The sequence below is a fragment of the Musca autumnalis genome, unplaced genomic scaffold (assembly GCF_047663935.1).
Source record: "Musca autumnalis isolate F117 unplaced genomic scaffold, ASM4766393v1 scaffold_1, whole genome shotgun sequence".
NCBI lineage: Eukaryota > Metazoa > Arthropoda > Insecta > Diptera > Muscidae > Musca > Musca autumnalis.
The window spans coordinates 60,108,251-60,122,005 of NW_027411644.1; the positions used below are offsets into that span (position 1 = coordinate 60,108,251).

The 13,755-nt window shown below is 36.9% G+C and overlaps 1 protein-coding gene across 2 annotated transcripts; it reads right to left on the reverse strand.

The window, feature by feature from the left end:
* Window positions 1-1,212: 1,212 nt before the first annotated feature.
* mor (SWI/SNF- related protein mor) lies at window positions 1,213-6,259 on the reverse strand. 2 transcript variants are annotated; one of them, XM_073975979.1, is made up of 7 exons: window positions 6,004-6,259; window positions 5,775-5,900; window positions 4,764-5,682; window positions 3,322-4,692; window positions 2,711-2,818; window positions 1,952-2,632; window positions 1,213-1,889 (listed from the first exon to the last, which is right to left on the reverse strand). In XM_073975979.1, the coding sequence occupies exons 1-7, from the start codon at window positions 6,118-6,120 to the stop codon at window positions 1,654-1,656; spliced, it is 3,558 nt and encodes a 1,185-aa protein (XP_073832080.1). In that variant the 5' UTR covers window positions 6,121-6,259; the 3' UTR covers window positions 1,213-1,653. The 2 variants fall into 2 exon arrangements, with proteins under 2 accessions (XP_073832080.1, XP_073832088.1); XM_073975987.1 differs by lacking the exon at window positions 2,711-2,818.
* Window positions 6,260-13,755: the final 7,496 nt, after the last annotated feature.

Below are 13,755 nucleotides of genomic sequence, written 5' to 3' on the forward strand. Positions count from 1 at the left end.
ACAATTGCATGGCTCAATCTACATTGTCGAGAGTATTGAAGGAAGTTGTCCACTTGATAGAGGACAAATTGTGCCAAAATTGTATCGTTTCGAAGTTGACAGAGGAGGAAAAAAGGCAAAATAAAAACCATTTTTATTCAAAAACGAAATTCTCTGGTGTAGTTGGCTATATAGATGGAGGATGTTCGTCATTTGTACTTAAACTGAACCTACTGTATTTGTCACCAAATTCATTTGCAAAAGATTTGCTGCTGTCCGCTCCAAAGGCGATAAATTCACTTATTTTGATGGACCACCACCAGTGTCGTTGAAGTTTATTTTTTTTTTGAGGCATTTTCTTTTTCAACTTTGCTTTAAAGTGAATCCAGACTCTCTGCCACTCTTCAGGTGTTCGTGTTAGAGGTTCATGGCTGTTTAAACTGTCCGAAATGGACCTCCACGCTTCATCCGTTGTGGCTTTGGTTTCACCAAAACTCCCGAACTCATCGGGCTAAGTTTGGATTTTCACTCAGTTTATCAATTAATATTTCGAACTGGTGCTTTGTCGTTATTTTCACCATATTGATACACAAAATTAATTAATGATGCAAAGAATCAATAATTGTTAACAAAATGTTTATTTTTCCTTCTATTTTACTTCTTGTTTCTTCGAAAATGTTCACTGCAACTGAAAATTGGTGGTTGCTGAAAAACAGCCGCTTCGTCAACTGAGATTCGCAACTTCAGTTGAGAGTTGCCATACGTGGATCAGTTTTGACAACTGGCAACGCCACTCAACGATAATTGTTATCGACGATCGACCCCTTAATCTCAAACAAACAATTGGGAGAAAAGCAGACATGAGAAACGACTTTTGTATTAGAAAATCGGAGAAGCCGACAATCACACAATCAAGTTCGAAAATTTGGGGGTCGATTATGGATAGCAACTCAACTGTAGTCGAGTTTCCAGAACAACAAATCATACAACTAAGATAAGCGAAACGACGGAATTTTTGTCCAATTCATTCAGAATCTGTATGAATTTCAGTGCGGAAATGGACATTTCTATTATTAAATTTGCTGTCGGCAACGCAAGTGGAGTTGGGCTGCGATGCATAATCGACCCCTTACTAAAAGAGTGAAACAATTGTGCCTACTCTTTCAGTTGATGTTCCATGTGAATTTTTTTCTTTTAATTTCATTTTACTTTAGTACCCAAAATATAGATGTGTTTTAACTTACGTACAATTAGACAAATACGTTTATTTAAAAAAAGAAACTTCTTTTTTTTCAAAATGATGTTTACAAATTGGTATTTCATTATCCTTTATGATTTTGCGCTTATCTCATTGTAGTGATAAATATTTTTTGTTTCTGTAAATCGCATTTTAAATGTTTCAATTTTTAACTGAGCACATGGCTGTCTGACACAGCATCCAAATTATCATCATTATTTTTGTTGTAATAGCGTTGTCGTTGAGAGGGAGGAAAGCATTGCAAATTCACTCAAATATTTATAAAGAGAACGAAAAAAGAAGAACCCAAGTTAAAAGTACAACTATACAAATCTAGGGGAGAGTGTAAGTCTAAAATTAAATACTAAAATAGCTTATATTAATTAAGAGACATGTGAGAAAATGGATTTCTTTTGCAAAATGGATAGTAGAGCGATTTAGGCAGGAGGAATTCCTGGGGCACCTGGTGCCGCAGCACTTGGAGGCCCTCCCGCATTTGGTGTTGTTAGAGGAGGACCACCAATATTTGGTGGTACACCTGACGATCCTGGTGGATTTGTGCCGGCCAGAGGTGGTTGTCCTGTGGAGGCAGTGCTGGGTGCTGTTGTTTCGGCTGCTGCTCCACTTGCAGGGGGAATGGTGGTTGGTGGTACTGTTGGAGCTGGGGTTGTGTCTGTAACGAAAAATATATACGTAAAATGAAACAAATTGCATATATGTATAAATTATAATTACCCATTGGCGTAGCGGCTGGGGCACTGGGTGGGGCACCCGCTATGGCAGCCCCTGGGTTGCTGGGTGCACCCACATTTGCTGAGGGTGTTGTACCTGGTGTGGCGCCCGCAGCATTAGGTGCCAGTGGACCTCCAGCGGCAGTACCCGCTGTTGCCCCAGGTGCATGGGGAGCTGTATTTGGCCCACTTGCTCCACCTGCTGCATTGGCAGCTGCTCCCGATCCTGGCGCCCCTCCTGTTCCCTGCCATTGTTGCTCTTGCTGCAAACGATGATGGGCCTGTTGACGTGCCCTAAACTCAGCGGCTTTCAGTTGTTCCAAATGAAATTGTTGTCGTTCCGCAATAAGTTGCTGCCTCTGATACTCCAAACCTTCACGCTCCTTCTCCATTGTTGTTTCCAGTTCCTCAAAATGACGTAATTTAATTTCCAATTTTTTCATTTGTGTTTCCACCAAAAGAGCCACCAATGATTTTATTTTACGTTCTTCCAAGGCAGCCAAATGTTTGGCTTTCACAGCGGCCGAAGCCAGGGCTGCAGCCGCTGCGGTTTGAACATTGATTTCATTGAAAACTTGTTTTGAAGAATCCGTGGCATCTTTATTGGTAGACCCATCACCCGATGTGGTACCATCCCTACTGGTATCTTCCGTTTTGATATCCCTAGCCTCCAAGTTGGTAGAATCTAGAAAATGAAAAAAGAAAATGAAAAATGTCAAGTGACAAATTGTTCCACAAAATCCAAAATGTTTTTATGTATTACTATCATCTTTATCATTCTCTGTTTTGTCTTTTTCTTTATCATCTTTTTTATCATTGTCTTTAGTACTATCCTCAGTTGTAGAGTTGGAGGTTGTGGTTTTGTTGGGATCTTTTTCAGCATGCAGGAGGGAGTTTGAAAAAGTGGTGGTGGTTGTGGTGGTAGCATCATTGGAGAGGATAGCAAACAAAACATTTAACGAAACCAAAAATAAACAAATAAAAAGAAGGCTCATAAGGGAGGGGGTAAAAGAAAAAGTTAAAAAAAAAATAAATAAAAGTAAGAAGTTCAGTTTAGAGGCTCCACTTTGATGGGTTAAGGTTTTTTGTTGAGCGGTATTCGAAGCATAAACATTCCACTCCAGAATCTAGCTCTAGTAAACTAATTAAACAACAAACCCCAAGTGGAGCCCCTAAGCTGGACTGGGTAAAAAAAGTGTAAACAAGGGGGTTATCGTGAACGAAAATATTCCGTGCCTTTTGTCTCTTTGCCATTTCAATTAGACGGAAAAAAGTGAGAAAACTCACGGATAATTTACGTTCAGAATAATCCCCAACCTATGTAAAGTGACAAAAAAAAAAAAAAAAAAAAAAAAAAAAAACTTTTTGACTTACCATCTTTCTTGGACATGTCTTTCATTTCTTCATCGCCGGTTCCTGGTGTTGGCTGTATAGGTTGGCCTACACCACCTGTATTTGGATCCTCATCTTCTTTATCGGTACCAGTACCAGCAATACCACTACTTGCCAAACCATAGCTTGGATTAAATTTACCTCCTGCCGATGCTTTTTCAACATTTTTCATGTGATTATCCATTATGGAAGCCGGTACCTCATCCTTTATTGCAGCAAATTCTTCCATGGCCGCCTTAGCTGCAGCAGCTGCCACACGTGGATCAACTACCGAGGCCAAAAATGCCACAGTCGACATAATGGGATTACCCGACTTACTAAATGGTATGGGCTGACAACCCAAGGGACCCAAGAAACCACCATCATCTTCAAGATAGGGGTCTTCAATTGGCAAACGTAAGAAATGCAATATACACTCATCCTGGGTGCGTGTTCCCACATGTTCACACACCTTATTCCAATCGTCTTTATACAATTCCAAACCCTCGAGCAAGAGCAAAGTCTCTTGATCGGTCCACTCCCGTGACATACTGGCGGCAGTACGATTTTTCATGGCTGCTGGTTTTTTGGCATACTGATCCAATTTTAAGCCGAATTGTCCAGTGGTTGGGGCAATTGGTGCACCGTTCTCTGGTGGTTCAGTTTTAATACCCACCACTGTGGGTGCCTTATCCAGGGAATCTTCTTTAATATCTTTATTGGCACCGGTGGCGGCAGCAGCTGCGCCTGCAGCCGTAGCCCCACCAGTTGGTTTCTTATCCAAATCCAAAAGTGTCTTAGCAGCAGATGGTTGTGGAGTTTTTTGTGGATTTAAAGACTGTATTCCTGATGGAGTGTCGGATAGAATATGGAAATGGGAGGTGGGTGGTGGTCCCATAGGTGTGGGACGCAGTTCGGCATCGATTTGATAATTTATTAAACCCCATTGTTCAAGAAAAGCATGGACCCGCATAATGGCGCACACATCACCGGCCAAGTTGCGACGACAGGCCGTACTTGTAAGATATTCTGTTGGATTTAGGCGATAGGTATCAATCATAAAATTCCTATAGGCCATATAGATTTCTGGTGTCTTGGACTTGTTTTTCGAATTGAAAAATTCTGGCATTGCCCGCTTTTCAATGACATGAATGGAATTGTAATCGAACCATGCCGAGTACGAGGGTACAATAATGTGATGTGTCTGTTCGGTGACATTATCTTCCATGTCTTCCTTGGCCGAGGAAGAGAATTCTTGGGTATTGCTATTGTCACTTGTCTTGCCAGTTTGAGAATTTTCACCATCGCAAGCAGATAATGCTTGGGTACCACTGCCACCAGTCATTTCATCATCCAAATCTGTCAAAGTGCCACCTGAGGTAAAGACAACAAAACAATCAAAATGGAGTTAACATTCCCTACGACAGCAAACATATTGTATTTACCTTTTATGGGCACCATATCATTGTCAGCCCTTGACTTACTGCCCGGTGCTGGACTTGCGGTCGACTGCAAGGTATTACTCTTGATAACCTCCTGTAGATTCGTTTCAGCCGGTGGATCTTCCATGTCACGTGTCAAGTCTTCATCCTCCTCATCGTTACGCGATTTCTTATGCAATACAGCCGGTGAACGCTTACGCTTGCCCGGCTTAGAAGAACTTGGCGAAGGAGAACGTCTTCGTTTTTGTTTAGCCGCTGCCGGTGTAGCACCACCAGCTGCCTTTTTCTTTTCATCCACTCCACCCGACATAATATCATCGATGGACAAACGCAACTTATGTGTTTTCTTTTTGCCCATTTCATCAACTTCATAATCTTCTTCGGCCATCCATTCATTATATTGTTCCAAATCGATAATCCATGTGGCCGAAACACGCCAACGTTCAACTGGTGATTCTGGATTCTCAAACAGATTATCAGGCAGCTCCAAAGTATTTACAGTCCACGTATCATAGGATTCGGGAAAATAATACCAATGCATCATTACATGATTGCCCCTTCTAAAAACCGGACGGGCATATTCATCAGGATGAGGATCAACTTCTGGATAAATAATGTGTGTAGCATCTTCCTCATCTGAGACAATTTCTACACGACGTATTGCCAGAATTTCTCTTAAACGTGTTGCCAATTGCTTATCCACTTCAGGGCGAATATAAATATAGGGAATACGATAGAGATCAGCTTCAATCAAGGCCTGTTCTATATCAATAAGCAACTGGACATTTGGATCTTTGCGATTGGGATTTTTGCCAACAGAAAAATCCAATTTCTTTCCTCTCTGTTCGGCCCGAAAACGAAACATAATGGAAAATATGACACAAAGGCCACCACCAGGTTTGAAATCCAAAAAACAACGCATCTTTAAAGGAGAAATAAAAATACAAATTACTTTCCAGCTCCTCAATTAACACGCATACAAAATGTACGAGTGTGTGTGTCTATTGTACTTACCGGTATTCGCGTTGTTGGCTGCTCTTGTGAATTCTTGCCCAATCTTGCCTCCAAATATTGCAAGAATTGTATAAGCAACTGGGCCAAAGATTCTTTGGTGATAGTTTCATTGCTACTGGCCAAATACTAGAAAAATAAATAATATTAAAATAATAAATTACAAACGCCATTTTTTCATCGCTTCGATTTTGTCATGTTTGGCTTTGTTTTCGGTCGTTCGTTGTCTCACCTTTTTACAATTTTTTTGCAACCACTGTCTTATTGTTTCAAATCCCTGCAAAGATTCGGCGGAATTGTAAAACTCTATATTCGGACTTCCGTCCTTCTTGGGAGCAAGTGTACACATTGTTTTTTCAACTTATTATCAATTATTTTACACAATTTCAACAATTAATTCCACACACAAATTTTTTTCTCTACCAAAAACGACGCAAGGTGCCAAGAGGCCAGAGTCGATTGTCAGTCGGCGGCGCGCTGCCGCCTCTTATTTCTTAAGGGGGGTTCAGCCGCCGCCGATTTAAATTGCGGTTAGTCCCGGTCCACACTATCGTGAATTTTATTAAAAATTTCATGAAATTATGCGTCCCTAGATCGATTACCATAGTAGAGTAAATTCATATCATATTCATGGGAAATTCGATCTAAGAACGCCTAATTTAATGAGATTTTTTAATGAAATTCATGCTATTGAAAATATATGAAAGCTTTGCAAAAGTTGAAATGTTCAACAATTACCAACACATCATCCAACGGGATTTATTCTCTCAATATACGAGTAACGGTCCTGAAGCTCCCATAAAAGACTAATGGGTACTTTACACGATATGTATTTCACATATGGGTTGTCACTTTGCGTATACATTTTGTATATAAAAAGTGACAACCCATATGTAAAATACATATCGTGTAAAGTACCCATAAAGGGCTGAGTACATAAGCTGCCTTGCCTGATTGCCTTGCTTTCCTGCTTCATTTCTGACATAATAAAAATAAAAGAATAAAGAAGGCCGAGCAAATTTCGAACTGGGTTGCCCTTTTCTTTTTTATTCTTTTATCAGAAGCAAGCAAGTTAAGTAGGCAAGGCAGCTTATCATGAGCTTTGTTCCTTTACTTTTTTAATGGTAAGGGTGGTAAAAGAGAAAAGTGTCAAAATTGCTCTCTCATGAACATTTTTAACAGAAAAGTAAAGGAACGGAAAAATGGTAGGTCTGGCAGCAATGTCAAAAAGAAACATAAAAAATCAATTTTCGTCTTTTATTTCACAGTTTTTAATTTAGTTTTGTAAGCGTTCGACTTTTTCTTCTGTTTTTCCATTTTCTTTTTCATTGTGAAATAATCGTCAAGCAAAAGTCGAAAAATCAGTTTCTGCCATTTTTACCTGCAGAAATTTTGCTGGTAGCCTGTGGTAGAAGAGAAAGCCATTTTCGGTCTCTCTCTCTCTCCACTCTCACTCAATTTTTGCAACCATTTTTTGTGGCGTTTAAACGACCAGTGGCATTATCTGGATTAAGAAACGTTCTAACCCTGCGTTTACACAAGCCCAGGACAGTTGACTTCATGTATTGATTGTCAAAATCCCAAAACTTGCCTTTGTGACGTAGCGTCCAGACAACTGCAAAAACAGTTGTAGAATTATGAATAAAAATCTTCCAATTTCTTTTTGTTTCTCTTTCAAAGATTTCGTTTTTGTTCATGTTCATTTGTTTTCAACACATTTCAATTATTATCTCACTTATTTTTACAAAATATGTCAAAAATTTGTTAACCCGGCTGTCTCTGAGAAAATGATGGACAGCTGGGAGATAGCTGACAAATGTATGTATGTGTTAGTAAATCAGAGTTGTATTTGCAGACAGACTGTCTTGTGTAAACGCCTAGTAAATGGATATATAGAAAATGTATGGGAAAAATTATTTAATTATGTACAAAATGCCCTCAAATATAGAAAATGTATAATTCAACAGCTCTTTTAAATGTAAATTAACTTTTTTTATAAAGTACACATTAACAGAATTTAAAGAAATTGCAAATTTGACAGACAACTTTACAGTTATTGTCAATATATTAATCTTATTTTGTTTTTTCTTAGTATGAAATATATACAATTTTAAGTAAATTTGAATTGTAAATTATGAAGAAAACGAAATAAATCTAATCTAAAATTTAATCTATTAAAATAAATTTCCAGTGATTTACCCTTTCCATAAAATCACTAAAGAATGACTACCTGCCAGTTGCCATACGTCTTCATAAAAAATCTAAAAATCTTGTTGTTGTTGTGCTCTCTGTCCTCTTAAAATGACGAACACTCATGAAGATAATAAATTATTAACGAAATAGACTTCGATGACTGTCAGTTTTGTTGGCCAATGTGTACTAGGCTTTAGGTATAGCTGTAAGGCGTCATAATTTTATAAAAAAGCTTGCGCTTATCCACAGCGTTGAGAATAACCCCATATAATTTGGTAGAAAATTATTGTTTTAAGCTAACAAAGTTATGACATTTAAAGTTTATTGGATAGAAATGCAATGCAAAAATCTATTTTTCCTTCTTTACCTAGAAATAGACAAATTTATCATTAATTTTCTGAAATATTCCCATTTTGAGACGTATAAAAATGATACGCCAAACCACTACCGCCATCTATGTTTATCCCAGAACACTAACAAACGGAACGCGTTTACATTTTACCACTTCGTCATCGTGCGAACCCCACTTCACCATTTCAACTTCGTCATCGTGCGAACCCCGTCATTTTGACATTTGAAAAAATAATATAGCTCTGTTCCAGAACTAAAAAGTTTTTAAAATTTTTACCACTTTTACACATTTTGCGTTCCCGTACACAAAATTTATATGAAAATCGTTTACGACTTTTACAACTTTTACGACTTTTACCACTTTATAAAGTACGGGAACAGGCCATATATAAACATAAACATGGCGATCGAAAAAGTTGTATATTTCGGAAAAAAAGAAAAAAAAAAAAGGCGGGACCGCTCGAAAATTTGCACCATCGAATTTACAGTATTATTAAAACAAATAATGCTTTGGGAAAGTTGTCATTCAATTTTGAAAAACAAAAAGGGAAAATGGATTTAAAAAACACAACGAATATTAACACATTATTTATTTTAAATAATACTGTAAATTCGATGGTGCAAATTTTCGGGCGGCAAACTGCCGCTTTTGAAAATGTTCTTAATATTATAGACAGGGACATACACCGAGTGCCTGTCCCTACCGCAGCTCAAGAATTGATATATATCCCACCTATCCCACCGGCTCCCGAAATTAAAAATTCAATCCAATTTCCAGAATTGCCGTTAAAAAAAGAAAAAATAATATTGCGCCCGAAGGTAAGTTTATTTTATTTGAATAATGTTTTTTTTTCAATTTTTTTTTTCGAATCTCGTAATAATATTTCAAAAAGTAAAAAACCAATTCCAAAAACAGTTTCGGAAATAATCCATTTAACAAACAGCACACGATTTCGACCTTGAAGATGAAGTTAAGAAGGGCTGCAACTTTGCCTCGGAGGGTAAATCAGATTTCTTAATGGTTTGGAAGACATCAGAGCCTCAAACCTTTGGAGGCCTATAAACGCGGTAGTTGATGATCAATCCAAATTTGGTATTGCGAGTAGGCACGGAAGTCTGAAAAGAATTAAATATTCATAGTGCTTACTATTTTCATATGTTCATATGGAATATTGCTCTTCTATTCCTTTCCGCATACGAAGTAGCGGGCATTTTGTAATTGAATCAGTTGAAAACGGCTGGAGCGATTTGGATAATTTTTTGTGGAAATGTTAGTCATAGTCCAGTTTAGGTTTTTATGCAAAGAAAAATTGGCCACGCCCATTTTTATAAATATGTTATATCTACGAAACTACTCAACAGATGGCCCCCTGTTGAAATAGGCTACACATTTGGTTGAATTTCGGATCGGGCGGGGTACCTGCCCTATGCCCTATTTTTGTAAAAATGCAATATTTGCAACAATTACAAATGTATCGCTTTGAAAATTAATTTCCGAGCCAATGGCGATTGTGTCTCCGACCTTACGTGCTTATTTGGAGCATTAAGACTGGACAACGCCCACTCTTTTAAATATGTTATATCTACGAAACTACTGAATCGATTTTTTTTTCAGCGAATGTACAGGGTTGGTCCCCGATAAAAATAGGCTACATATTTTTTGACTTTCGGATCGGGCGCGTACTTCCCCTATGCCCTATTTTTGTAAAAATGCAATATTTGCAACAAATACGAATGTATCGGTTTCGGAATTTATTTGCGAGTCAATGGCGATTGTGTTTCCAACCTTACGTACTTATTTTGGGACTTAAGATCCGACCACGCTCACTTTCTAATTAGGTTATATCTACAAAACTACTGAAGTGATTTTCAAGGAAATCGCGATTTGTCTAAACTTTTAAATCTTTAAAAAAAAAAAAATCAAATGTCGTTCGTTGGCCATGGCATCAGTTGAGAACGGCTGGACCGATTTCGATATTTTTTATGCAAAGAAAATGTACGCCCCCTTTTTTCAATTTTCAATTTTTATCATTTCTACAAAAACTACTGAACCGATTTTCCTGAAATTGCCAGGGAATGTACAAGGATGGCCCCCGCTTAAAATAGGCCACAAATTCAGTTGAATTTCGGAAGGGGCGGGGTATTTCCCCTATACCCTACTTTTTTAAAAATGTTATATTTACAATAATTACGAATGTATCTATTTCGGAAGACCTTACCCACTTTATTAGGATCCAATGACTTGACCACACCCACTTTTTAAAATATGTTGCATCTACAAAACTACTGAACCGATTTTCCTGAAAATGTCAGGGAATGTACGGGCATATTTTCTTGAATTTTGAAGGGGGCATATTTGAAAAAAACGCCTTACTTTTATGAATAAAAATCAAATGCTGTCATAACCCAACTTAGGTTTTTTGGAAAGAAAAGTTTACCACGCCCCCCGAATACAGGTTACATTTTTTATTGAATTCCAGAGGGAGCGGGGTACCTCCCTATGTGATATTTTTAAAAAACGTTATATTTGCAAAAATTATGCATGTATCGGATTAAAAATTTACGGATTAATCTACAATCTAGGTACTTCTTTAGGGCCTATAGGCCCGACCACGCCTGTTTTTTTTTTTTGCGACAAAAGCTCAATGTTTGTCGTTGTTATGTATATATTATGAATTTCGGAAGAGGTGGGGTACCTTCCCCATGCCTTGCTGTTAAACACTATATATAAGCCAAATGTATGATTATATCGGTTTCAGCATACATTTTGGTAGGCAATGAAGTTGTGTTCACCCTAGGTACATATTTGGAGCCAAGATACCGGACCAGGACTTCTTTTTTTATATGTTATATCTTGAAAACTGATGACCACGCCCACTATTTTCAAAACATTATTTTTCCAAAACTACTGAACCTAATATTCAGAAAATGTTCAGGAATGTCCCGTGGTCCAAAATGCTATATACAGTTAGGCAAGAAAAGTATTGCAAAAACCAAAATTGTAGACAATTTCATATTAATTGTTCATTTATGGCAATAAATTATGTAAAAACTATACGGTTTTTTGTGCAAATCTCTTGCTATAGGTCCTTACAACAATATTCCATCAAAATATGCAAAGGTTATTTGCGATTTATAACAAATACGGTCAAAAATAAGAATTAACTACTATTTGGGGGTGACAATAAAAGTATTGCAACGGGAAAATCAGTACTATAAAACTATAACATTTTTGCTAATTTTTGCGGTCATTATGCATTTTTATGACTTTTGCGGCTAATAATAGACTAACAGTATTGAATGTAATAAAGTTCAGTGATAAAAAATACGTTTATGGAGGGTCTTCAGACAGGTAAAAAACGCATGGGGCCATATTAACAATAAACAATGACGAATCGGCCACAGGCAAGTATGCCAAAAATGAATATTTGACTCAATATGTATTGTAGGATAATGGAACAATGCAAAACAGTCCGATTTTGGCTTTGAGAACATAGCAATACCTCTGGAAAGTATATGGAAAAAACTGACACCAGTGTAGTATTTTGAAACGACCTACGACAGAGCACTATTTCGTCTCTCAATGGTATTGATATGATTTAATTTTTACTAATTGGGTAGATATTATCCTCTGCTATCATAATAAATCCAAAAAATTGCGCCAAATCCAATAAAACCCATCAAATGTGGAAATTAAACCGCTACTGGAGAAGCTGGAATACCGAATATTTGGGTACTATATTCTTTCCCATGGAAAATAGTATGCGAAATTGGGTTCACCGATATAATAATTATTAGGAAGACATCCCCACTGACATCGTTAAGAAATATTTAATAGTCATTAGTCTGAAAGTCAGAAAAATCGATCCCGAAAGCTCCAGCAAAGTCAACTACCACCATTCCAAAGACCAGATAATGACATGTTAATCTTATTTGTGTAAATTGCCGATGTATTATAACAACACAAAACTCTTAAATACATCTGGCCAACATCCTGATATCAACCCTCATAAAATGTTTGGGTCCAATTTAAGAAAAAAAACTCCAAAAACATCCTCCAACGAAGGATCAAGATTTACTAAAAATTGGGGAACAGTATCCCTAGAGTGGAACATACCGAGCCTTAATTTTTGGTTTAACTAAGCTTATTAATGCTCCAATGAATGTTCAAAGTGGATAGACAACTCATTAAGGAACACACCTTTGGTAATTCTCGAAGAAACCATCGATTTGGTAATTTTTGCAATACTTTTATTGTCACCCCCAAATAGTAGTTAATCCTTATTTTTGACCGTATTTGTCATAAATCGCAAATACCCTTTGTATATTTTGACGCAATATTGTTGTAAGGACCTATAGCAAGATATTTGCACAAAAACCCGTATAGTTTTTACATAATTTGTTGCCATAAACGAACAATTCATATGAAATTTTCTACAATTTTGCTTTTTGCAATACTTTTCTTGCCTAACTGTATTTGTAGACGAAGTTCGGGGCATATTATTTTATAATCGCTATATTTGCTAAACTTATGAGTGCATATTCGTTTTCGAGACAACGGTGGTTGCGCCCCCGTTCAAGAAAAACTATATATTTACAAATTTACTTGAATGGTGAGGTTCAACGGTCCATCAGCCATTAAAAGCTAAAACATATATGTAAGTCTCAATAAGCGGGAGAATTCGATTTAACCACTTTTTAACCTTTAAAATTAGATCGTTTTAGGATAAAGACAGGGACATGGAGGATAATAAATCCTAAAAAGCATAAATTGGCGAAAAAATCCGACAAAGTCCGTAAGAGAAAAGAAGGTTACAGACAAAAAATCCTTCTCTGTTAGACAATAGACCGAAGAAGTGAGGTAGAAAATACCTATTTTTGAATTTTCAAGCATAAAGTCGATTAAAAGTTTTCATTAAAACTTCTTACGACGGGCCAGCAACGCGGACCGGGGTCTGCTAGTTTTTTATAAAAACATTAAATGATTTCTCGAGTAGCGTAATCACAATGCCTATTTTGCATATTTAATAAAATGAATTGAAATTAATTCACTTTAAACATTTACATTTGTATATGTACTACAATATCATGAAAATTTACATAGTAATAAATATAATAATTAATTATTAAAGAAACATAATATTCGTTAGGGCTTCTTCTGTGACATGTTGAGAAATTTTAAGCAGGACAATTAAGGACATCAACGCCAACAGCAAAAAAACTGCAACACAAATAAAACAAATTACTACTTCCTCAAAAATAATTAAACATAACCTCAAATCTACTTACCCAAACACAAAATACCCAAAATTGTTTATGTCTTACTTATTTGTTATATAAATTGCTTTGGGAATTCATATTCATTGAGAAACAATGTATATGCTTCTTCAAGCGTATTGGTACACTCTACCGAAGCATCGAAACGCGCCTTCACATAATC

Excerpts from the sequence above, each read along its gene's own strand:
- mor (XM_073975979.1), bottom strand. The coding sequence starts at position 6,120 with ATGTGTACACTTGCTCCCAAGAAGGACGGAAGTCCGAATATAGAGTTT. Across the intron at positions 5,683-5,774 it reads AGCCAACAACGCGAATACCG|ATGCGTTGTTTTTTGGATTT; the intron begins GTAAGTACAATA and ends TCTCCTTTAAAG. Across the intron at positions 1,890-1,951 it reads CCCAGCCGCTACGCCAATGG|ACACAACCCCAGCTCCAACA; the intron begins GTAATTATAATT and ends TTTTCGTTACAG.